Here is a 23595-nt window from a genome sequence, read left to right as displayed (position 1 = left end):
AAAAGAACATTTGAAAGTAAAATGAGTGAGACAAATAGATTAAAAAAGCCTGGCAGAAATAAGCAAGGGTATTTCTGTTGATAATGGATGTCCTTGATTCTGTTTGTCAGTCTTTCAAGAAAACTGCTATCTAATAAAGTTTTCTATGAGCCTGACCACTAAATTAAAAAGGAAGGAAAATGTCTTAAAATGTTTTATGTGTTGTCTTAGGTGATGTCTTAGATACAAATCAAAAGGGAAAGCAATTATTTATATGGGGAGGTAGTCCTTTTAGACAGCTGAAATCTAAATTAAGTTTTAGTTAATCTTTTTTCTAAATCTCCCTCCTAGATACAAATCTCAGTTTGTTTTTCAAAAGGCATGATCTCTAATTTTTTTTCAAACTTATTAAATGAGAGGTTTTGCAGAGTTTCAATTGACAGTGGCAGATGTTGTTTGGAAGTCACTTTCATTGTTGTATTTTTTATAAATTATATTAATCAGTAAAACTAAAAATACAACACCTATTTTATTGTGACCTTTTGACACTGCATTAGAACATTGAAACAAAAGGTTCTCCATATTTTATTTTTTAATTAAAAAATGCTGTACTGTTTGAACTATATGCTATAGTTCAACAGTAATTTGAGCTCAGGGACTGAAGCTGTGTTATTTGTAGGATGTGAGACTAGATTGTGGCAGAAACTTAGCATCACTTTGAAAATCTATTAGTACTGTTGTAAGATAATCATCAAGCTCATTCCATGCAGCTTGATGGGATGCTTTCATTAGGCATGGAGTCAAAAGGCAAAAATGCCTACCCCTTTTTTATCTTAGTGTCCTCTCTGCAGGTTCTGTTCACTGCCCTTTTTAATGCCTAGATTTTCTTGTGAGGAAGCTGGAATGAATAACTGGGGAATTTGAACAGATTATCCAGATTAGATGATGGATTATCCAATTTGTTTTTTTTAATTTTTATTTTTTTGGGGTTTTTTTTTTTTTTTTTTGGTTTTTTTTAATACATAGTTGAGAACTGACTATGACTGAGAAAGGTTTGTCCTTCAAGAGTTATTCCCAGCACTTTTGGATCCTGGCTGTCATAAATGTGGAAGTTACCCCTTAGATTTGGCTTGTTTTATTTGCCCCCCTCTAGCTTCTCCCCAAAAGTTTGCTATGTTTGTTTCTATTGATTTGTCTTCAAGTGGAACTGAAGTGGAGCACATAAATGTTCTGTTGGTTTTATTATTTTAATTACTGTCATCTGAAAAGGGTTACCTAATTTAGTATTAAGAATACACCTATTGTTGAATCTATTTAGCTAAAATATCTTTCTAGACAAAAAACATTCCCTGAAGTAGTAGAATCATACCATCATATAAGTAGGAAATGACCATTCAGATCATGGATTCCAGCCATTAACCCAGCACTGACAAGTTCACCACTAAACCATGACTAAGTGCAATGTGTCTTCTGCATACCCTCAGGGATGGTGACTCAACCACTATCCTAGGTTCCAATGCTTGAAAATCTTTTCAATAAAGAAATTTTTTCCTAATACCCAATTTAAACCTTTCCTGGTGCTACTAGAGATCACTTCTTGTCCTATTGTTGTTTGGTAGAAGAGACCAACACCCACATTGCTGCAACGTCCTCTCAGAGCCGTAAAGTCTGCTCTGAGACTCCATTTTTGCATGCTAAACAACCTTCAGCTGTTCTCATAAGACTTGAACTTGAGACCCTTCACCATTTTTGTTCTCTTCTCTGGGCACACTCCAGCACCTCAGTGTCCTTCTTGTAGTGAGGGGCCCAGAGCTGGACACAGCACTGGAGGTGTGGCCTCACCAGTGCTGAGGACAGGGGGACAATCTCTGCCCTGGCCCTGCTGGCCACACCATTGCTGATACAGGCCAGGTGCCATTGGCCTTCTTGGCCACCTGGGCACACACTGGATCATGTTCAGCTGCTGGCTCTTGCTGGCTGTCAAACAGTATTCCCAGATCCTTTTCCATTGGGCAGCTTTCCAGCCATCTGCCCCCAGCCTGTAGTGCTGCCTGGGGTTGTTGTGTCCCAGGGGCAGGACCCAGCACTTCTCCTTGTTGAACCTCATGCAGTTGGCCTCGGCCCATTGATCCAGCCTGTCCGGATCCCTCTGCAGAGCCTTCCTGCCCTCCAGCTGATCAACGCTCCCACCCCGCTTGGTGTCACCTGCAAACTCACTGAGGGTGCACTTGATCCCTTTGTCCAGATCATTGATAAAGGTGGTGTTGTGAGATTCATTATAAAAATACCCACGTTAGTTTGCGGCACTTGATGACCTAAATAAATAAATTAATTAAATTTTCCTCTGCTCTTTTGAAAAGTTAGTCCATGCTTTCTAATATTTTTATGTTCTCACCATCATGGAGAAAAATCTTTTTTTGTTTTCTGTAAACATTGGCAACTAGCAATATACTTTGGAAAAATGCACACTGAATTCTGAATTTTCTGGTATGTACAAACAGAAAGAGGTTTCATATCCATATGCAGAAAAATGTATTATTGTGACTGACTGACAGTTTAGTGTGTCTGCAATTGTTTTCTTCAGAACAATATATATATTAAAGAATCAATTTGTAGGCTGGTACAATAGAAAGTGACTGGTAGGCTGGTACAAAGAAAAGTGCCATGATTGATGGTCCAAGGTAGTCTGAAGAATTTAAAAATGGACATAAAGAATTCAAAGAAGACATGTAATACAATAAATTAATAATTTTTTTTAGAGTTGTTCTAGGGAAAGCCAAGAGAAGCAAATCAAAATTATCCTGTGATTAATTTCCAGTAAATTTATGTTAAAAATATGGATTTTGTTTCTCTAATGCAGCATCCATTTTAGTGATTGAATTTATTTGTATTTAGGTTAATTTACCCATACATAATCCCATAAGAAAAATAGGTCATTCATGAAAAATTTGCAGGAAATTAAGCTAGAAAATTTCTACAAGAGTTGAAATTTAGTAGCATACAGAAAGGTTTTTTTGCATATTTTGGCTTAATCAAAATGGGACGGCTGTAAACTGGGGTCGCCTTTTGCTTCTGTAGTTGGTCAGTCTGCTTAGAAATAAAATACTTAATGGAAACAGATTGTTTCTCATGAGAATTTCACCTGATGTTTATTTCCTTCATCACATGCCTTTTCTCATTTAGCTGTTCTATATACTGCAAGCGATATATAAATAAATTACAATTCTAAAATTTATTGCTCTAATCATGATACTGGTGTATGACAATTCTACATCTTATTTTGTATAGTATATTGCTGTGTTACAGAATAGAACAATAGTGATGGCTTTAGTTTATAATTACAGCACTAATTTCATGTTACTGTTGCAGAATAGTTTTTGTCATAACTTCTTGTTTCTTTTTCATAAGCTTTTCTTCTTTTGATATTCTAAATCTACTTCCTTGTTAAAAGGACAGACAGGTTCTTTGAATAACTGCAGTTGTTGGAGCAGAAAAACAAGATTTGGCCTTTTGCTAGATACAGCTAGGAGACCAGCACAAATTGTACGGATACAAACATTTCAAATATATAAAATTATGAAATTTTGAAGATTATGAGAACAGTTCAAATAAAGATAAAATAAATAATGCAGATTTTATTATCTCAGAAGAGTCAGAGTAGATCTAAATTTTTACATTATTTAAGGAAAAAAAATCCATACTCATTGCTACAGTAAAACTTTCTCAAGATCAAGTGACACCTTAATTATTCCCAAGGAAATGTGACAGGCTCCATTAAAATTGCCTTATTGCTATTGGTTTTGTACAGATGTTACTCATATACTGGGATAGTAATTCTAAGGTTAGACTGGAGAGATCATATAAATGAATGAATAAGGTGAGAGATCTTTTACTTAGTATAGAAATTCAGTACATAAATTAATAACTTATTATAATGTTTGGGCTGTGTTGGAATGACACTACTGAAGAAGAGAAAACATTTATATGTGATATAAAATTATTTTAATGAGAAAGTGTCATGGAAGGTGGAAGAACTCCAGAAAAACAGCCAAGCTGAATGGGCAGACTAATGGAATGTAAAAATTCATTAGTAACAGATGAATTAAGAAGTAGTAAGCTGAGTTACTCTAAGACTTCCTAAGTGAATGAATTAAATTTATTATTGCCATATAGTCAGGTAGAATGATGAATACAGAGAGATTTTCTTGAGAATAGAGATTAAAAAACTGTAACTATTTCATTTGGTCAGTAAATGAATATAAATATTCTCTGGAGAAGTGTTAAAAATAATGATTGTTACACAGAAGGTAGTGGAATTGTGCTGGTTGCTGCTTCTGGAAACACAACTTTGAGCAATTCAAAAGCCACAAAATTCTACACTCCATAATTAAGTTTGTCTTTTCACATGTGTTCTTAACTTCTGGAATACAGAGCACCACTGATGCTGAGGAGAATTACTCAGATATAAAATACTGTCATTATTTGCTTATTCTACCTGCCTTCTGTTCCAGGACAAATTCTGTCAAGTGCAGATATACTGGCAGCTGTAAATAAGTGGCCTTTAGCAGACATGTTGTTCCTGTGTGGCTCCCTGGTCAATTTGAAGCTGTATCTGAGTCTGTGTGTGCTTAACCATACATAGGAGGAATTGATAAATATGCATTTAATGCACCATAAATGCCATTCCTTAGAGGAAAGCAAGAAAAAATAAAATGTATACTTGTTGGTAAATATGGGGGTGTTTAGCACGTGCTGTTTATTAATATAACTACTAAGCAATAGTTTTTCTTTTAAAAAAGTGATTTAAAATAAAATATTTTGATCGGATTAGCTAGAAATTCAATTAATTTTCCTTGTACAAAAGGTAGTAATTTGATTGAATGGTAAGAGTAGTGTTTATGTAGTCATTCTGCACTAAAGTAGTCATTTTGTGAATAGAAATAAATTAAACATAGCTAAAGATGCAGTGGGATAATTAAGACCCATTCCCAAGATAAAAACCAAGTATTACCATCTTTTTGTGTCATTTTGATAATAGGGGACACCAGGGTTTTTGAAATTTCCCTCTGTCTTATGTAGCATGTCACTTTATCAGAATAAGAGAGAAAAGATTGAGCGAGATTTGTAAAACACTGCTGGACTTGAGTCTCATTCTTTTTGAAGTAATATCTTCCTCTGGATTAGTTAATTTTGATTCATAGTCTGAAAAATTTTCATGAAATTTCTTCTTCATTTTTTAGTGTATCTGTGTTGCTTAGCTTGCATATTGATAGCTAAACTGATACCACTGAATTCATACCTTTATGGAGTCAAATGTCAGTGAAATAGTTTTCATAGGCTAATTTCATTTTTGTAGCATCCTTGTAGGTGGTATAGAGTGTAAGGCTTTCTGAGGCATCAATTTTAGGCTAGTAATTAAAGCAGTTATTACTGTAAGCCATGTTACTAACCTTTTCAGACTCTGTAATGCAAAAAAACCCAACTCTATTCTTCAATGTAATTACAGTTATTTGATTTCTAATATGGCCATTTTTACCTTTTCTGCTCTTGTTCTCTTGCTTGTAGAAAAATCTTCTGACATGCTATGATATTAATATCTTGGGAAAAAAGAAGGTGTTGCATGGCAGCTTAACTGACTGTAAATCTAAGAGCTATCATAGACACTTTTAGCCAAAGTACATCAGTTTTTTTGGTGTGTGTGAAATTTACCATTTCCTGATTTTTAGGAATAAGACATTTATTTAGTAAGGTTTTCCGTCGATAACGCTGCTGGTGCATTTATGTACTCAGAATCTTTTGAACACTACACCATTTCATGTTGAATATAGTGGTGCTTGATTTCTACTCTGAATAGAAGTTGCTGGAGCAAATGGCGCAGCCACCACAGCACTCCAGTTCTGAGTTTATAGGCATTTACATGCCTAAGTATGTGCTAAACTTTATTCTAGTATCTAGTCTTAAAGTCAGTGGTTGCTGGATTTAAAAAGTGTGAACACGTCCTTACATATATTAACTTAAAGCGTAATTTAAATGCTGATCTTTGTTGATTTTATTGTTTTAAATGAGGGAATCAAAGTTTTAAGTTCTATTGTTTGCAGTAGTTACTTTATTCTAAGTAACAATAATGTATGCTACAGGAAATATGCATGTGTAATTTTTCATATGTAATAAGTAAGGAAGAGGGAATAGAAATGACTCATTCTCCTATGAAATGATCAGGAATCAATCCTTTGGCTTTGAATAAAAGGAAAAAACCAAGTATGAGCTAACTAGTAGCTCATAAAAATTGAGAGAACTGTTCAGTGTAACATCTTGAGGCAATTAAAGAAATGACATATCTAGTACACAAAATTTGAATAAGCAGCAGAAAATATGGATCTCTGTCTCCTGTTTTTAACTAGATACACTATATTGCATTGCACACAAGGGAAAAATATCCATCTAGTTTATAAAGCAGTAATTCATGCTGAGTGGGTATGAACAGTCATTCAGTGAACAATTGATTTTACAGAAACTGGGTTGGAAACTTGGGCATTCATTGCATTATGCACAATTAAGATTTGTATGTAAAGTTCAATTTAAAGTGGCTGTTTTATTAGGAAAATATTTTCAAAGTGGCACTAGGCCATCTGAACTGAGGAAGAGGTTCTTTTAACAGTATCTACAAAGCAGTTGAAATGTGGAATCAGTGTAAGAGTGAACTATATAGAAAAACAATTTTTAAAAATTACCAAATATTTTGACTTTCTGTGTTTAAATAATTTGTTAAGAACTATGAAAAAAATCTTTAAAAGCATTGATATTTCTTGGAGTAAAAATGTGAACCATTTAATAAATACTCTTTATAGTTATTTTGACAAAATATCAAAGTCTCAAGGTTTCATAGAGTTAAAAAAAAGAATTTTAGAAGAATTTTGGTTTGAAGGGAGATTTAAAGGACATTTAGTTTAACCCCTCTGCAATGAGCTGGGACATCTTCAACTAGTTTAGCTTAGAGCTATGAAATTACATTAAATAAGTTGAATTTACTGGTCTGACTAGTATGGACCAGGAAGAGCCTGAATCTTCAAGAGAGTGGAGATTTCCTTGTCACTTACCTATCTGATACTTTATTTTGGAATTTAAAAGTAGATTCTGTGGAGGAAAATACACAAGTCAAAAATTTTGAATAAACATGGACTTAAATGTTATAAGTTCTTCCATCATTAGCAATTTGATAAAAGGAAGGAATTATTGCTGCTGTAGCATGATTCATTTGTTAGTTTGAGAAACAAAGAATAATGGAGACCTATATGACTCAAGATTTTAAGAAACACATGCTTTAAATATAATTAAGTCATTGCCTCTCATATTTTCCATTCAGTTTCTGAGGGGAGCTAAGAAAATACCAGCAATAGAGATGAAGGTAGAGTTTAGACTGTCTGTGTAACTGTTTAAAATTTGGCAAGTGCTTTAGGAAAAGATGTCAAGATCATGGGCATCAGCTATATATGTAAGCTACAGAACTAGTCAAACAAACTTACTAAACTGGCTTTTTGTGAGAGGAAGATGCCAAACTGAAGTTGATGTGTTTAATTAGTTTCAAATGAAAGAGCATATTAATATCAGAAGGTAAAATGAAAATAGCTGCTATTTTAAAGAAGCTAATTAAGGTGTGGATCTCCTGAATTGGTTCCTCAGGACATTTTGACCCTGGGTGGTGCTGTCAATTTGAATGATTATTAGGATCTCAAAGGTAGAAGCACAGGTTGTTCACTTTAGTAATAGGCAGTTCTTTTGCCTGTGGTCAAAAAGCAAATTATTTCAGTGGAGTAGTGTTTGAAGTCCTAGAGAAAACTAGTCAGAGTGTTTGTCAGCATACATCAGATCCAATAAGCCTACCCCTGATCAATTCTTATTGCCTGTGGTGCTGATGTTGTGGTGAGAGTTTATTTTGTGCTGCATAGGGGAAAAAACTGTGATTAAGTTTGGAAATGTTCTCTAATTAATATTTGTAACTAGAAGCTATTTTTTAACTAAAAAAGCACTTATTTACATATATAATGATTGTTGGATTAAACCAGTCATCACCTCAGATATTGCTACTTATAATGGTTTTATTGATAGGATAACCTTAGAAATTGTGTTAGAGATGCTGGATCCTCTGGACTTCATGTTGCTGGCAGGATTTCTTTCTTTAGCCTGCTAGTACCAACTTTGGTGCATGTTGGGCTCATGGAGGCTCCTGTCCTGATGCCATAAATGAGAAGTTGCTGTGGGTCTGTCTGCCAGGGCCCAGCAGTGGTTAAGGCTAAGTATACATCCTGCACAGGCAGAAGCACACACATGCAGGACACACACTTAACTGACCACACAGACAACACAGAGGGAAAACAGTTTCTGTGTCAGCACCAGCACGAGCACAGAAACATGAACAGCATGGATAGCCAGCTGATGAGGGCTAGAGTTTGTTACTGCTCACATTCAGACTCATTCACAACATATGGGTTTTATACAAATTATTCTACACAGAATTGTGTCTCAGTGTCATACAGTTACTGGCAGTAAGAGCTATTGGTCCCCCAGACCTGCAGTCCTTCTGGAATGTCTCCTCCAACAGAGGCTTCAGTTCAGCCTGGTGTTCTGTAGTAGATTTTACATACAGACACACACACACACACACATTAGACAGCATACTTACACAGAAAATAGTTGAGACTAGAGTTTAGCAAAACAGACAATTTGTGGTGGTCAGGTAGTCAAGTACAACATTTTGCCAGGCAAGTGTACAGACCAGCCACTGGCTTACATGTGAGTGGCCCCTCTTTGTTTTCCTCACTTAGAATCATAAAGTGGTTCAAGTCAGAAGGGGTGTTTAGGGGTCTCCTACTTCAATCCCTGTGGTCAGGGTTTCACTAGATTAGGCTGCCCAGAGCAGTATCCAACTTCAGCTCATTTGCTTCCAAAGATGGACGATACAGAACTTGTCCAGGCAACATGTTCCAAATAACTTTCTGAGCCAGATAAGAGACAGCCCTAGCAGAGGGAATGTGTTCCTGGATCTGATGGTCACCAAGGTACGCAAGCTAAGTGGGACATGAAGGTTGGAGGCAGCCTGAGTGGCAGTGATCATGCATTGATGTAGTAGTCAGTTTGTAGTCCTGAGGGATATGGATCAGGTATACAGTACTGTTAGGCCTCTGAACTTTAGGAAAGCAAACTTCCAGCTCTTCAAGAAGATAGTCAACAGGATCCCCTGGTAGACTGACCTCTGGGACAAAGGGGCATATCAGAGCTGGCAGGTCTTTAAGAAAGTCTTCCATAGAGCACAAGAGGTAGAAATGCCCAGGAGCTTGAAATAAGGCAAGGAGGGCAAAACACTGGCATGGCTGAGTATGGACCTGCTTGTCAAACTAAAGGCAAAAAAGCAAATCTACAGGGAGTGGAAACAAGGACAGGTAACCCAAGAAGAACAGAGAGGTGAAGGTCGTTTGTGCAAGGATGGGATGAGGAAGGCCAAGGAGAAGCTGGAACTGAACAAGGTACACAAAGAATAACAGGAAGGGCTCCTACAGGTATGTCAACCAGAAAAGGAATGTCCAAGAAGGTGTAAACCCCCTGATAAAAAATGCTGATAAATTGGTAACAACAGAGCAAGAGAAAGCTGAGGTGCTGAACAACTTTTTTTGCCTCAGTCTTCAATAACAGCCTCTCTTCCTATGCTTCTGCAGTGGATGGACAGTGGGGTGGGGACTGGGGGAGTAAAGTCCCTCTCTGTAAGTAAATATCAGGTCCATGTCCCCCTGAAGAACCTGAATGTGCATAAGTTTATAGGATCTTCTGAGATGCATCCTAGAGTCCTGAGGGAATTGGCTGATGTGGTTGCAAAGCCACAAATGATATGATGGTATGGAACAAAACCATACCCCGAAGAAATGAAATTTCATAATTGACAGTACATGAGGAAAGATTTTCTGTTTCATGAGGTTCATCCTTTTTTGAAAGAGAAATTACGTTGGTTGGTTAGGGCATGGTTCTTGCAATGGTAAGGTCATGGGTTCAATTCCTGCAGGCAACATTCATTTCAGCTGGACTTGGTGATCCTTGTGGGTCTCATCCAACTCTGAATATTTTTTGGCTTTGTGACTTTGAATATTTTTCTCATGTTCATGGATTTATTCAAAATTTTTTACATTTCAGAAAAATATATGCTAGTTATAGCTGGTTACTCATGTCTGTGTTGGTAAAAAAAGAAGGAAAAACTTATATATTCAGTTTCACCGTCTGCTGCTCACCATTTATGCAAAATCATGCCATTTAGATATGTCAAAGAGCATCATAATGAAAATGGTAGAGCATGAGAAAAGGTATGTAAGAAATTCCTAAGGATTTTGTTCAAAAAATTAGAGTAAATATATTTGAAATAAAGTATGGCCACATGTTGAAAGAAAATGGAAATAGCCGTCTGCATTAGGAATATATTTTAAAATCTGGACATTTAAGAATCCTAAATACCTACTGAAATTGTTGCATCTCTTTAAGAACTCTTGGAATAATTTTAAAAAAGAGTGAGAGGATATTCCTGTGCAAACTTTGGAGTAATTTGAGCTAAATTTTTTTTGCTTCTCTGAAGAGGTTACATTGCATCTATAGTCTCTGGGGATAAAGTTACTCTGCACAATGATTCAGGTTGGAAGATAAGTCATCTATGCTCAAAACAGGGTCAACTGTGAATCAGTTAAATTTGCTTATAATTGTGTACCGTATCTCTGCAACCTATTCCCAGGATTTTTTTTCCTCATAATAAATGTTTTTTTCCTATATCTAGTTAAATCCCATTCCCTTTAACTTCTGTTGTAGGTGGTTGTCACTCATTTTCCTGCTGTGCACCTCAGTAATGAGCCTGATTCTGTCTTCTCAGTAGCCACCTCTTAGATATGGGACTGTGGCTACTCATTCATCTTAAACCTTCTTTTTTCCCAGGCTGAACAAGCCCAGCTGCCTCAGAATTTCTTCTTGGGAGTAGAGCTCTGGCTCTTGACACTTTGAGAACCTCCTGCTAAGCTTGCTACAGTTCATCAATGTCTCATATGGGGCTGGGCAATTAGGGATCCAAAATTAGACACAGTGTTACAGAGGTAGTCTAACAAGTGCTGAATGAAGGGACATTCTCTTCCTCAGTCTTCTATTAGTTTCCTGTTAACACAACCCAGTATCCTGTTAGCCAGCTGTGCTTAGGAGCCCCAGGTCATTTTTAGGAGAGCTGCTATCCGGTGGGGCAGTGACAGGTTGGTGCTCATTCGGGTGTTAGTCCACTCTAGGTGCAGGACTTTATACGTGTCTTTGCTGAATTTCACATTAGCCTGTTGGCCTAATTCTCCAGCATTTTAGATTCCTCTAAACAGCAGCCCTAGGCTGCCACCAGCAGTGGTTAAATGCATTGACTGCATTCTCCAAATTAGTGTTGTCAGATTGATAAGGATTTTGTCTTCTCCTTCAGGTCATTAATAAGCAAGTTAAATCCCAGAGTAAAACCCCGAGGAAGATCACTTCCAACTGGTCTCAAACCAGTACAAATATTGACCTCTCCCTTGAGTGTGGAGTGGTGTTGTCCAGACTACCATGGCTAGTACTGTGTATTTTAGCACCTTTGTGTATACTGTCTACATGGGAGTGATATTAGTGTGCCTTTCTGTCAAACTAATAATTCCTACTGCCCTTGGAGCTGAGCTAGAAAACTCTTGAAGGGCTTCACAGCACTGTATGGACTTCATAATTCAGATGTCTCCACATTGCACTGGAGAGGCAGATTTACTTGTAAATATGTCATCAGAGATTCAGCAGATCAGCTCTGTTTTAGATACAGACACCTAGTTGGCTTATTCAGTCTCTCTTACTTCCACAATTTCACTGATTTTTCAGTTACTTTGTTATGAATTTTAAAAGGAGTCTTAAAAATTATTTTTAAAAATCTAGGTTTCTGTTACTGCATTCTGACTGACTCTTTTGCATCAGTCATTATTTTAGTATATAACTTAAATATATTAACTTGACTTTTATAGCTTAATTTCAAACAGGATCATTCTTGTCTTCCCTCTTTTCTCCTCTTAATTTAATTGATTTTGTTATCTTTGTTTTCCCCCCGCTCTTGGTCTTCCCTTTTATTTTTCTTCAAGCTTTTATTCTGTGTAACTGTGATTGGCTTCGTTTTGCTGGAATACACTTGCTTTCAACATCATTTAAAACAAACTGAAATACCTTTTAGTGTCTTTCATTGTTGCCTTTAAATGGATTTTGTAGTTAATCCTTCAGAATTAATTATTTTTAAAGAACTTTGAGGCTTCTTAAAAGCAGTATTTGATATTGCTTTGGCTCTGGTAATATTTAGAAAAATCACAAACCTTAATTGGTTATTAGTGGCATTATAATTGATACTGTTAAGCAGCCCCTGGACCTTGAGCTCTCTCTTTAATTAGAGGCAGTAGTGTCTCCTTCCCTCTGAGATTTCCTTATGAAAGTATTTTGCTTAATAATGCAGGGTTATCAGCTTTCAGTTGTCTTCTGAATGAAACCTCCCAAATGAGACTACCTGTCACTGCCTTCTGCATATGAGCCAGAATTCCCCAAAACGCTCTGTGTCATTGCTTAAGCACTTCTTTTCACTTTCTAATAAATCTTTTTACTCTTGTTTTAGAATTAGTATTGTAAATTTTCCCTTGACACATGATCATAAAGGGTGGAAATTTCAGTTGTCTCCTTGGCATTATTTCAGAATTATCTGAAATTTATTTGAAAATAAAACAGCAATAACAACAATGAAATTTAAAAAAAGGTAAATATACAGCTTTTTGCTGTAATAAATATTGTTTTGGCCAAATCAAAAGCACATAGGCCTGCTGTCTTCTCTTTCTTCCCCATTTTGTTAAGTCTTGTCTTAATTTGAACCTTTTATATGTATATATATTTCATGGTATCTTCAAGCTCACTTGTTTTCCTTGAGTCTTTCTTTATGTCTTTATTCTTAATTTTTCTTAACTTCTGATAGTATTGTCTGATAATTCTTCTTGTTTAAAATTTGCTTGACTACTGACCAGTCTATTGCTATTGTGTTTCCAGGATGGGCTGTTAGATGCAGTGCCTTCACCTGTTCCTTTTTTATACCTTTTGTTCATCCTGTTTTTCTCCTTCACAGTCTTTAAACCTACTTGTAGCGCTTCTTTGTTCATTCAGCTTATTTTTCTCTTATTTATTGATTTGATCATGTTGCAAACTTGTTCTTTCAGCAGTTTTGGCCCCTTTGGCCACATTTTTACAGCTCTTTTCTGGTTTATTCTAAAGTATTTTTTCCATTCTATGTTACAATTGGTTTTAACCATTCACTTATCTCCCTTTGAGTATCTAAAGTTTCTCATTTTTCCTCACTTTTAACTGTAATACTTACATGGTCTGCACTTTATTTTTTAGCAACATAGAAGGTTTCTGATTTACCATTTCTAAAAGTATTTTTTTCTTATATTTTGTCAATTTTCTAAACATTTTTGAGAAAGTTTTCACGTGGTTGTTTAAGGTAAACACCTTAAAGTCATCACATTATACATAAAATTTGTCATATTAATAAAAGTGTTCCAGCAAGAAGCATTTAGATTATTTATACACAACCAGGGTGGTAGAATATAAATTTTGGCAAGAGAAAAGTAGAGTTGTTTCCTAGAATGATAAAAAAGAAATGCTAATAGTGGGATTACAATGTTGCATGACATACAAGAACAGACAATTTTCATGTGTAAGATAATTGAAGCCAAAAACTTTCAAATGAAAAAGACAAAAGGAAGAAGACGACAAGTTAAAGCCTAAGAAATTCTGTAGGAATAAAATTTATAGTTAGAGATAAATAGCAGGAGCAGACTCTTGAAAACCTTTTAGGTCAAGAGGAGTAAGAATCTGAGGTAAACCTATATTGTTTGTGATATCTTAAAATGCATTAATTTAGAATATACTGAATGGCATATTATTTTGTTTGTAGCTAGATAATATCTGAACATATAGAGAATTTCCTTGCTGGTGTTTAATTGAAAAGATTTACAACCCTTTGACAATACATTTCTATTTCTTTTGTTCTAAACCTTTAGTTAATTGCAGAGGTGTTTAATCCTTGGTTTGTGTGCTTTGCTGTGATGTGTTTATTGGTGTATACTTGTAAATTGTTGTATGCTTTTGAAAGGCTGGATGAATAATAAGATCATTCTCTGTTTTCTTTTTTTTAATAATCCAGATATGGTAAAAGTTACAAATAACTTCAAATTACTCTACCTCTAGTAGACATCCTCCATTTTAGTCAGCTTTCCTAAGACCAAGGGGAAGAAAGGGAGCTTTACCTAGCATAACACTGTTAAAGCAGAGCTGGCTGCTGAAGAAGGTTGGCGATTAGACTGCAGTGTTTTCAGGGTTACATTTTTCCTCTGGCTGCTCTTGAAATTTGCCTTCAAATCCATAGAGCAATTCAGCTTTTTTCTTATTGTTGTTTTTTGGCATTTTTTCCTCCCATGTCATTGATAATTACAAAATGATTACAAATGTCATAGAGAAGAATACTCTAAAAGTACTGTAGGAGGAAGGATACTCTGGAAGTAGTCTAGTTCGTAGGAGGCTGGGAAAAATATGAAGTATTAATGAAGAAGAAAATGGTTTAAAAGAAGGGCTGCTGCTGCTGTAATTTTGTGTAAGCAAACAGTAGATGATTGCTGAGTGAAGGAATAAAATGTGAAGGGTACGAGAGAGGTTGAATTTCTTGGAAGGTAGAAAAGGAAGTAATTTTAAATTGGACTTCAACAGCCTGAAAGGCTGAATTGGACATGATAGATTTATATGTGTTGTGACACTGGTCTGTACTATTGTGAACTTGTCAAACGAAAAGTCTGGGAGTCCTCGGGATACAGTTTATCCTAGCTTGAGTAAAGAAATCCTTTTACATTCCTGCAGAATAAATGGAATTGGGATAGTGGTGTGCATGTGCAATATATTTTAGGTACTGATAGTTTAAATTGTGCAAGCGGGTGTTTTAGGAGAAAGCATCATTTCATATTTTGAAATACGTGGTGTAACACATGAATATTCAGTATAGCAGTTAGTTTGCTAAAAATGGGCATGCACTTATCATGAATACCTTCAGAGCATTTATGAAATAAATTATGTAAGAATTTAACATCCAATTTTTTATTAATTTAAGGTAAGATTAATCTAAGAGACTATAATTAATAGTAACAATTTAAATTTATCCTTTTATTACCTGGAACATAAAGAAAAACATTCTGATTACTTCTAATTTAATTATGTTTTTTGCTTTACTATAGTGAGACTACCTCTAAATGGTTCAGGTTTTTCATTTGGCATGGTTATCGGGCACTTTGCATTTAATTGAAAGTGATAATTCTGACTCTATTTTTAGCACCTTTATATTGCATTTAAGTGTTGGATATTTAGGAATAGATGATTTTTATAATCGGTTTCTGTGTCCTATGAAATCCTTCTACCATTATGCCTAAGGTGTGTTTTAGCTGTCTTTAGCAGACTTCAGACAGTAACTGACTTTCTCTGGTATTGTAAAGTATTCAGCTGCATGTTTTTAAGTTTAGCTGACATTCACACTAGAGACAAAAACAAAAAGAAGTTACAAGCATTAACAGCACATAGTAAAATTTCATAGAAAAAAATAAGAATGTATGACAAGATTCTGCCCTCAGAAGTTCTTCTCAACAGCCATCTGACGGACTCTGACTCGTGCTCACATGCTAAATGACAAAACTGTAAACTCTTTGACCTGTGAAGTGTAGTATATGAATGCTGAAAGGCTTTCTTTATAGAATCTGGGTCTGGTCTGTAAGAAATGTGTATAGATGAAGACACCAGCACTGATTTTGATGTACTTTTCTGATAAAAGCATTATGGCTTTTTGGAGAACAGTGTGAAATTGTCATTAACGTGGATAACAAACAATGGCTATGTAAGGGTGAGGCAGATGGGGTTGTTTTCCACTTATCTAAACTGTAATGTTAAAAAGAACATCAGCTATTTTAGGATCAGGAATAGGCCATCTGCCCAAATTGCATGCCCTTCCAGCTTTATCTAACTCCCATATTATTATTGTCATTGGAATGTTGTTATATTATTTCTGCTTTTTGTTTCCTTGAGAGATGCTTAATCTCATTACCTGATAAGTTTTACAACTGGGTTTTTCTCTAAAAATGCCAGGTCTTTTTTAATAATTGTATTTATCTATTCAAATATTTTGCCTCCAAGTATTATGTTTCATTGATAATTTTTTTAGTAACTCAGCATCTGTCCTTACTGGGAAGTGTTGGAAATGATGCGACAGTCTGGCAACAATAGTAGCAGGAAATAAGCAAAGAACCCACAGGGAGCATGGAAGGGAACAGAGAATTTGCATCAAGGCAAAGAAAAGGGCTTAGGGAAAAAGGGTCTAAAAAGAATTGAAGCTGAGAGACAGAAAGATAAGTGAGAGACATTTGTAAAAAGCATTTTTTAGCTGAAAGAGGAATTTAATTTGTAGTTTTCAGCTTTTTCTGAAGGAAAGAAGGAATGACAATAAAAGATTCAGTTGCTTTGAAGGCACTTCAATGTATCTGCAGCTTTATATCTCTGTGAGAATATCGTAGTTGAGTAGGTAGATGTACAACACATTTATTTAAAGTTTTTCCTGATTGTTCAAAAGAACAAGTCTTTTAAACATGACGTCCAGTTGGTTTAGCCTTCTATCTCTTTTTGGTCACCCTAGCTGTAGAAATGACACACTACTTAATGTAGCCTGAAAAATAATATAACCATAGTCATTTGCACACCATAGGGTGTGTTTTCATTACTCATTACTAGTTTTACTGTATGCCTATGTTATTTACAAAGGCTGCTTGGACATTTTGTCTCAGAATACTGAGGTGCAGCTAAATATGGACAGAATATAGTTTGGTACTTCATTTTCACACTGCCCTATAATGGAAACATTGAAGACTTAACTCCTTTAGAATTTTTATTGAAGGTGAAGTGAATAGCTCAAGTCTCAGTTTCAAAGCACAGTTCTGACTAGACAGGTTATGACTGTGTATTTTAACATTCCAATCATGCAAAGTTTGCCAAGTTTCAGTGATATATTGAATTTATCTATATAAATGAGTAATTGCAATTCTCTTGTTAGATATCTAACTTATATAGTTGTCCTATGTGGAAATGAAGCTTGGTGTTTTTTCCTTTAATTTTCACAAATTTGTAGTTTCTTTTGTTCTCTGTCTTGATTTCATGTTTACTGAGTGTTTAGATTATCCTTCTCTTGTTTGATAATCCTTCTCTCTTTTTTTTGTTGATGTTTAGCATTATCCCTGAGTACCTATGTAGTCTTTTCCTGAGAAAATTGGTTCCAATTATTTTCAATGGTATTAAAGGAAAAGCTATTCAAATTAGACATTTGGAACATCGGTCAAGGGACCTACCAAAACAACAGGTTTGGAAGGTCAACCTGTATTTCAGAACGATGTGGGGGGTTTTTTTCCCTACCTAGCAGGCAATACCAGGGTTTTTTTTGTTTTTTTTTTTTTTTTGCTCTGGATATATTTCTAGTCATCTGTTTTCTAACTTCTACAAAAGCTACAGGCAACTGTTATTATTTTTGTCAAGTATGTTTTCTAATCTTTAGCATGAGATTAACTCAGTCATTTGGTTCTTTTAGGTTGTGTTCAATGGCTGTCTCCTCTATTCCGTTTAGCTATTTCCTTCAAAATGTCTTCTGAAGTTTTAATAATGAACTTCTCATAATTACTGTATACTTTCTTCCATATAAAATTTCTTGTTTTGTCAGTGCCACGCATCTACCCTATTCAGTTCAATAATAAGAATTATTTTTTTCCTTATGTCTGACACAGTGTTGCTTTTCAATTTTTTTTTTTTTCTCGCAACTCTTCTTGAGTTGTCTGGTATGTGAACTTATTTTCTGTGCTATATAGCAACATTTTACAGAAGAGTCTCTTCTGGCTTCAGATAAAAAAGGGTATCTTATAAGATTATTGTTGACCATTATGTCTTACTGGCCAGCACAACATTATGGGAAGAATCCCAATTTCTATTTTAAGTTATCTTGAGGTCATTACTTCAGGATACACAAGCAGAATAGGATTATTAGAGAATTTTGGAAGTGGAAATTTCCTTTTAGGATATAAATCAAGATATTTTTCTCCAATCTCTTATCTTGGTTTTATGGGTACTTTTTGGAGTTATGATTTCACAGCATTTTAACTAAACTAGAAACTGAAATGTTCCTATTTAAGATAGTGTTTGACCTTGTTAGCTGATGAAATATTGCAATTTATTTTTTAAAATGGCAGCAAATTTTTTACCAAAAAGTAAATGCTTCATCTTTTTATTAATAAAATATTATCCTTCAGTCCAGTAACTGATAGAAAAAAGTAATACAAATTATTTTTTTTTTAGTATTGTATTATGGGTATTTCCTAGCCAGATATTTCAAATACTTATGTTTGCTTCCTCTCTTTTATTAGTGGTATATCTCAGAATGAGGTTTGCTGTCAAATGCCAAAGTAAAATTAATCTATTTTTACTCTTCTGGTTTGAATAACCAGTAAGTACTGCTTTTAATGCATTAATGCATTAAAGCATTTTAATGCATTCCTGAGAGAAAACTATGAAATAAATGGAAACAAAAGTGTGTAGCAATACTTTTCTGTTTCTGAGGAAATTAAATATAATTCTTTATCAATTTGTTCCTCCATTAAAGAAAGTAAACATCCCAATTAATGAAATACATGAAAATTTTAGCCCTATGCCTTGTGTAGAAAAAACCAGCCTTTTTATAAATGAGATTATGAAAAAGCATAATTCAACACAACTGAGTTATTTCTATGACTTTTAAGAGATTTTACCTTGCTGAAAAAACTGCTGTTACTTTTTTTTTTTTTTTTTTGCATGTTTGTGCAAAAATGCAAGGTAATATGCATTATGCTATTAAATCTACAAGGTGGATTTATTACTTCCTAGGGATTTCAGGCCTATGCAGGATATCTGTAGAAGGAATAGCTGTCCATTTTTATATACAGCTGCACAAGAATTCCACTGCTCATCTGTTGCTTGTATGGGCATTTTGACATAAAGAATGTCATGGTCATGGAAAATGGCTAATACCATGGAGAAGTTTTTGTGAAGAGATCAAAGATGTTATGTTTATCTGATGGTGGTTCACAGTACTAACATGGAAAGCATTGCCATGTATTCTAGAAGAAATTACTTTTGTCTACTAATAAAATTATGTAATACAGATATAATGAAATAAAGATCTGCAGGCTCACATGTTTCTAAGACAACAGAAGTATTTCACACAGATACATAAAAGTGTATAAAATAAAAGGATCAAAGAACTATTCATTAACCAATATCCATGCTGAAATCTAATTCAAGTGGGTTTAAGTGGCCTCATCTCCAACACCTCTTTTGGCTTTATAATGCTCTTAGAGTAAATAAAATTTGGTAAAAAACTATCACTAAACTTACATTTCTGTTAGAAACATTGTACAGCCTAAAATCAGCAAAAATATCGTTTGTGCTCAGATTAGCATTTTCAGGAGAGAGGAGAATATGTAAAGAGATATTTTATCAGACTTTGGATTGTGTTTGTTATTGTCAGACAAGAACTCCCAGAAAGGTGAGGTGTTTTCTTTAGAAACAAACAAGACAAAAAGTATTTTGATTTTAATCAAAAATGTATTTTCTCATTAAAAAAAATTCACATACTCACTGTGTCTACTCTACAGAATTTGTCCATTTCATTACACCATATGTCAATCCTAGTATATCTGTTCACTGCAAAAACTCGTGGCTATTTTGTGTAATACAGCACAGGAGGAGGTATTGCTCAGTTCCACTACTTTTATATAATAATTTAAAAAAAATACAGAAAATGTTCTTGGCTACTTCCACTGTATTCCAGACTTAAAAGTCCCATGAAAGTTCTAGAATGTGAAGTTAATTTTATTTGGTTGGTAGAATACCCTTAGAAGCCAGTTAATTAAAATTCTTCTCTCATACTGAATCATATATATTCCATTTGTTGGCAGCAACAAAGTCCAGCCATCTAGTTCCTAAGAGAAATATGTTTTTCTTGTTGCCTTTTTATTCAGCACAAATACAGTCATGTGCTTTTTATTTCAGAAAGTAAGTGATATACTGACATATTTATGACATATTTGTTGGTACACCTATTACAGTTGCTTTTACTTCCATTGCTGTGCTTTTTTCTTTGCCCATGTCCCAAAGAGCGATTAGAGGAGGATAAAGCTCATTGAGTGAAAAGGATTGTTTCTTCAGGTAATTCCTTAGATAGCTGTGTCCAATGCCATAGTTCATATCTTGAGAGATGCAGCTGTAGAGATATATCACAGATATGATTCCCAAAAGAGCACCAAGGCTGGCAAGGAATCCTATTATGTTGTTCTTTTCATAGCCTTTCACTTCCAAGTCCAGTCCTTTTGTGGTTACATTGACACACTGTTTCTTATTCTGAGAATAGATAGTGGGAATGTCTATACAAATTTTGTATTCTGTTGATGGATTTAGATGTGTAAGATTATATACCTTTATATCAGACGGTATTCGAGCACTCTGTGCAGCCCGGGAGTCTTCAGCTTTCGGAAAGGCTGTCCATCTGACACTGGACTTCAGAATTTTAGAATTTGCTGTCCACGAAACCAAAACAGAATTAGATTTTATGTCTTTTACTTTAATATTTACAGATCCATTGTGTTCCTGAGGGAAAGAGCCGTCCACTTTAATCATGACTGACTTTAGGTCTGCCCCAACTAAATTTGATGCTATACATGTGTATAAGCCACTTTCTCTTTGTGTTACATCACTTATGTCTAGTGTTCCTTCAGAATGAATGTAGTATTTATCAGAGATAGTATTAGGCAAAAGTTTGTGTCCTGATGGTGTTATCCAGTAGATTTCAGGCTCTGGTTCTGCTGTTGCTCTGCAATGCAAAGAAATATGGCTGCCAGCTTTTAAATCCAATGTAGATGGAAAACTTTCAGGAGCTATCAGAGGAAGACAGATTTCCATCATTTCCCGAAAGTGTACCTGTCTCACATTCTGACCTTGGAATTCAGGAGGGTCTACACAAAACAGGGACTCCGGCTCCATGAACCGAATGTTTGTTTTGTTCATGTTAATCCAGCGGATGACACAGTCACACCTGATGGGATTGCTGTGGATGCTGACTTCCTTGAGGTTCGGCAGGGATTCCACCGTACTGCGGTACAGCGCGCTCAGCGCGTTGCTGTTGAGCATCAGCGACTCCAGCTTGGGAAGTCTGTAGAATGCATTGGGGTGAATGTATGATAATCTGGGGTTATTGGTTGCTTCTATTTTTCTTAAATCTGGCAAATTGTCAACAGCAAGACTATCTATAGAAATCAGTTCAGGCATGTTATTAATTCCTAACTCTTTTAGATGCAGCATATTGCTAAAATCTCCTCGTCGAATTCTGTTAATGGGATTCTTATTTAGATCCAGAAATTTGAGATTTGTAGCCTTTTGAAGAGCGATGTGGGGCACTCTAACAAATCTGTTGTCATAAAAGGAAATGCTTTCTAAGTTGTCAAGGCCAGCCAAAGCATTATCTGGTATTTCAGTGAGATTTATACCTGCTAAAACTAGGCTGCGCAGATTGCTAAGAGGCTTGAAGTTCATGTCTTCAATTCTGATTATTGGATTTTCTCCAATCATGAGAATTTCAAGATTAGGAGTAGCTTCAAACCACTTTCTGTTGATCACTTGCAGACCATTTGAATTGAGATGAAGTCTGAGAAGATTATTGAGGCCTATGAAAGCTCCTGGTGCAATCACAGAAAGCAGATTATGATTAATATAAAGCTCTTGTAAATTGTTGAGTCCAGAGAGACATTCTTCAGGCAGCTCAGTAAGTTTGTTTTCTTCAAGGTACATTGACAGTAACTGTGGTATCTTTCTAAGATTAATACTGGTCACTGAGGATAAATTGTTCTGAGATAAATCTAGACCAGTTAAATTCACTGGGAAGTCTACTGAGTGTTCAATTTTTGCAATATTATTAGTTTGTAGAAGTAGAACCTGTGTGTCAGCAGGCAGTGTGGCTGGAAAATGAAAAAGGCCTAAATCATTACAGTCCACTGTTGGAGCTTCCATGTAGACAGACCTGGGGGTGAACCATGGTCTGATTTCACATATACATGACTCGGGGCAGTCTGCTTTTTTTCCTACGGCTTGTAGTAGAGCAGTGGTAACTAGACCAAGCAGTAAATTAATTTTGAGTTGCAGGTCCTTCATCTTAGCCCAAATGTTCAGGAAAGTAACAGACCCTTTAGTATTCCACAATTATAGTCCTAGAATTCAGTATGACTGGTCAATTAATACAGCACAATCTTGCATTTATCAAATGATGATCCTGAAGGACTTCCTTCCTGAGGATGTGATAAATTTGTAGCCAACTTGTCCAGTAGTAAGAAGCATTTTGTAGAAATGAAGGTCACTTTGTCCTTGATGACATAAAATTGATGAGCTTTGTGAAGATGAAGTATGTATAGATGGTCATAGGAGATGAAACAATTCATTTATTTAGTAGTATTAACTTCAAATCCCATGATTGATTAGTGTTTGCAGGAACGACAAGATGACCTAAAATACAAGAAGAGGAAATAATTAGTATAAGAAGCTATAAAGTTATAAATTAATTTAGCCATCTTTTGCTCTCTACTGTTAATTATTGCAAGTAAGAAAGGAAAATGATTGTGGTGTCTGGAGTATTATAGTGGTATCCAGATAGCATAAATTAAGTTAATATAGTAATATGTCTTTAGACTTTTAGCTTGTCATACATCCAGGGGAGTACTGTTCTACAGAAAGATGAAGATCCACAGAGTATAAAGTAAAATATATCAGTGAGATTTTTCTACATATTTTATCCTCCATTAAAATATTTTCTCTTTCAGTTATCTCTAGAAGCAGACTAATTTCTGTTGGCTTTGAAAATGTAAACACTGAGAAAAATCCTACAGAGCATGAATACTTAACTTTTTTTACATAAAGTTTGTAACTATAAAGAATGTAATTTATCTATAATGAAAGGGAAATGGAATGGTTGGATTAATGCACATTCCTAATGACATTCTTAGGCAAGTCTTAGAGATATTTATACAGAAATATATGAAACTGAAAATCCACAGGTTTTATAATTTTTAATACTTTTTGTAGCTGCTGTCTAGAAAGAAAACTTTTTTTCTTTTCTTAAAGTGTTATTTAGAAGGAAATACGTACCCTATATTAAACAGCTTTTCATCTTGGCAAATTCAGGCTAATCACTGACTTTCTTATTTTGACTTCAATAACCTCAATTGCAAGGAGTATTAGCAAAAAAGTGTCTTCAGAGTGATAAGGGAACAAAAAATTACACTAGCAATTGCTTCTTTTCCCTGTAGTTCTGCAAGAATCTGAAGTCTGTAGACTGCCTTCAAGTCCCAAATTACAGTAAGGACTGAAACCTTGTAGCATCAATGCCACTTGTGGCATCAGTTGTGTGCTTTCCAGATTTTT

At 35.1% G+C, this 23595-nt stretch overlaps 2 protein-coding genes across 3 annotated transcripts in view; one reads left to right on the top strand and one right to left on the bottom strand.

Moving 5' to 3' along the window:
• IMMP2L (inner mitochondrial membrane peptidase subunit 2) overlaps positions 1-23595 on the top strand; it is a 406903-nt gene that overhangs the window by 144592 nt on the left and 238716 nt on the right. The gene's annotated exons all lie outside the window — the stretch shown is intronic.
• The window catches only part of LRRN3 (leucine rich repeat neuronal 3), a 32227-nt gene continuing 27942 nt past the window's right edge, over positions 19311-23595 (bottom strand). The window contains exon 2 of the mRNA XM_058022288.1: positions 19311-22680. Within this exon, the coding sequence (XP_057878271.1) occupies positions 20206-22332 (2127 nt within the window). The 5' untranslated portion in view covers positions 22333-22680 and the 3' untranslated portion in view covers positions 19311-20205. The remainder of the gene's footprint in view (positions 22681-23595) is intronic.

Source organism: Melospiza georgiana, chromosome 4 (assembly GCF_028018845.1).
Source record: "Melospiza georgiana isolate bMelGeo1 chromosome 4, bMelGeo1.pri, whole genome shotgun sequence".
Lineage (NCBI taxonomy): Eukaryota > Metazoa > Chordata > Aves > Passeriformes > Passerellidae > Melospiza > Melospiza georgiana.
The sequence above is the reverse complement of the archived record's forward strand: the minus strand, read 5'-3'. Positions and strand labels throughout refer to the sequence as shown.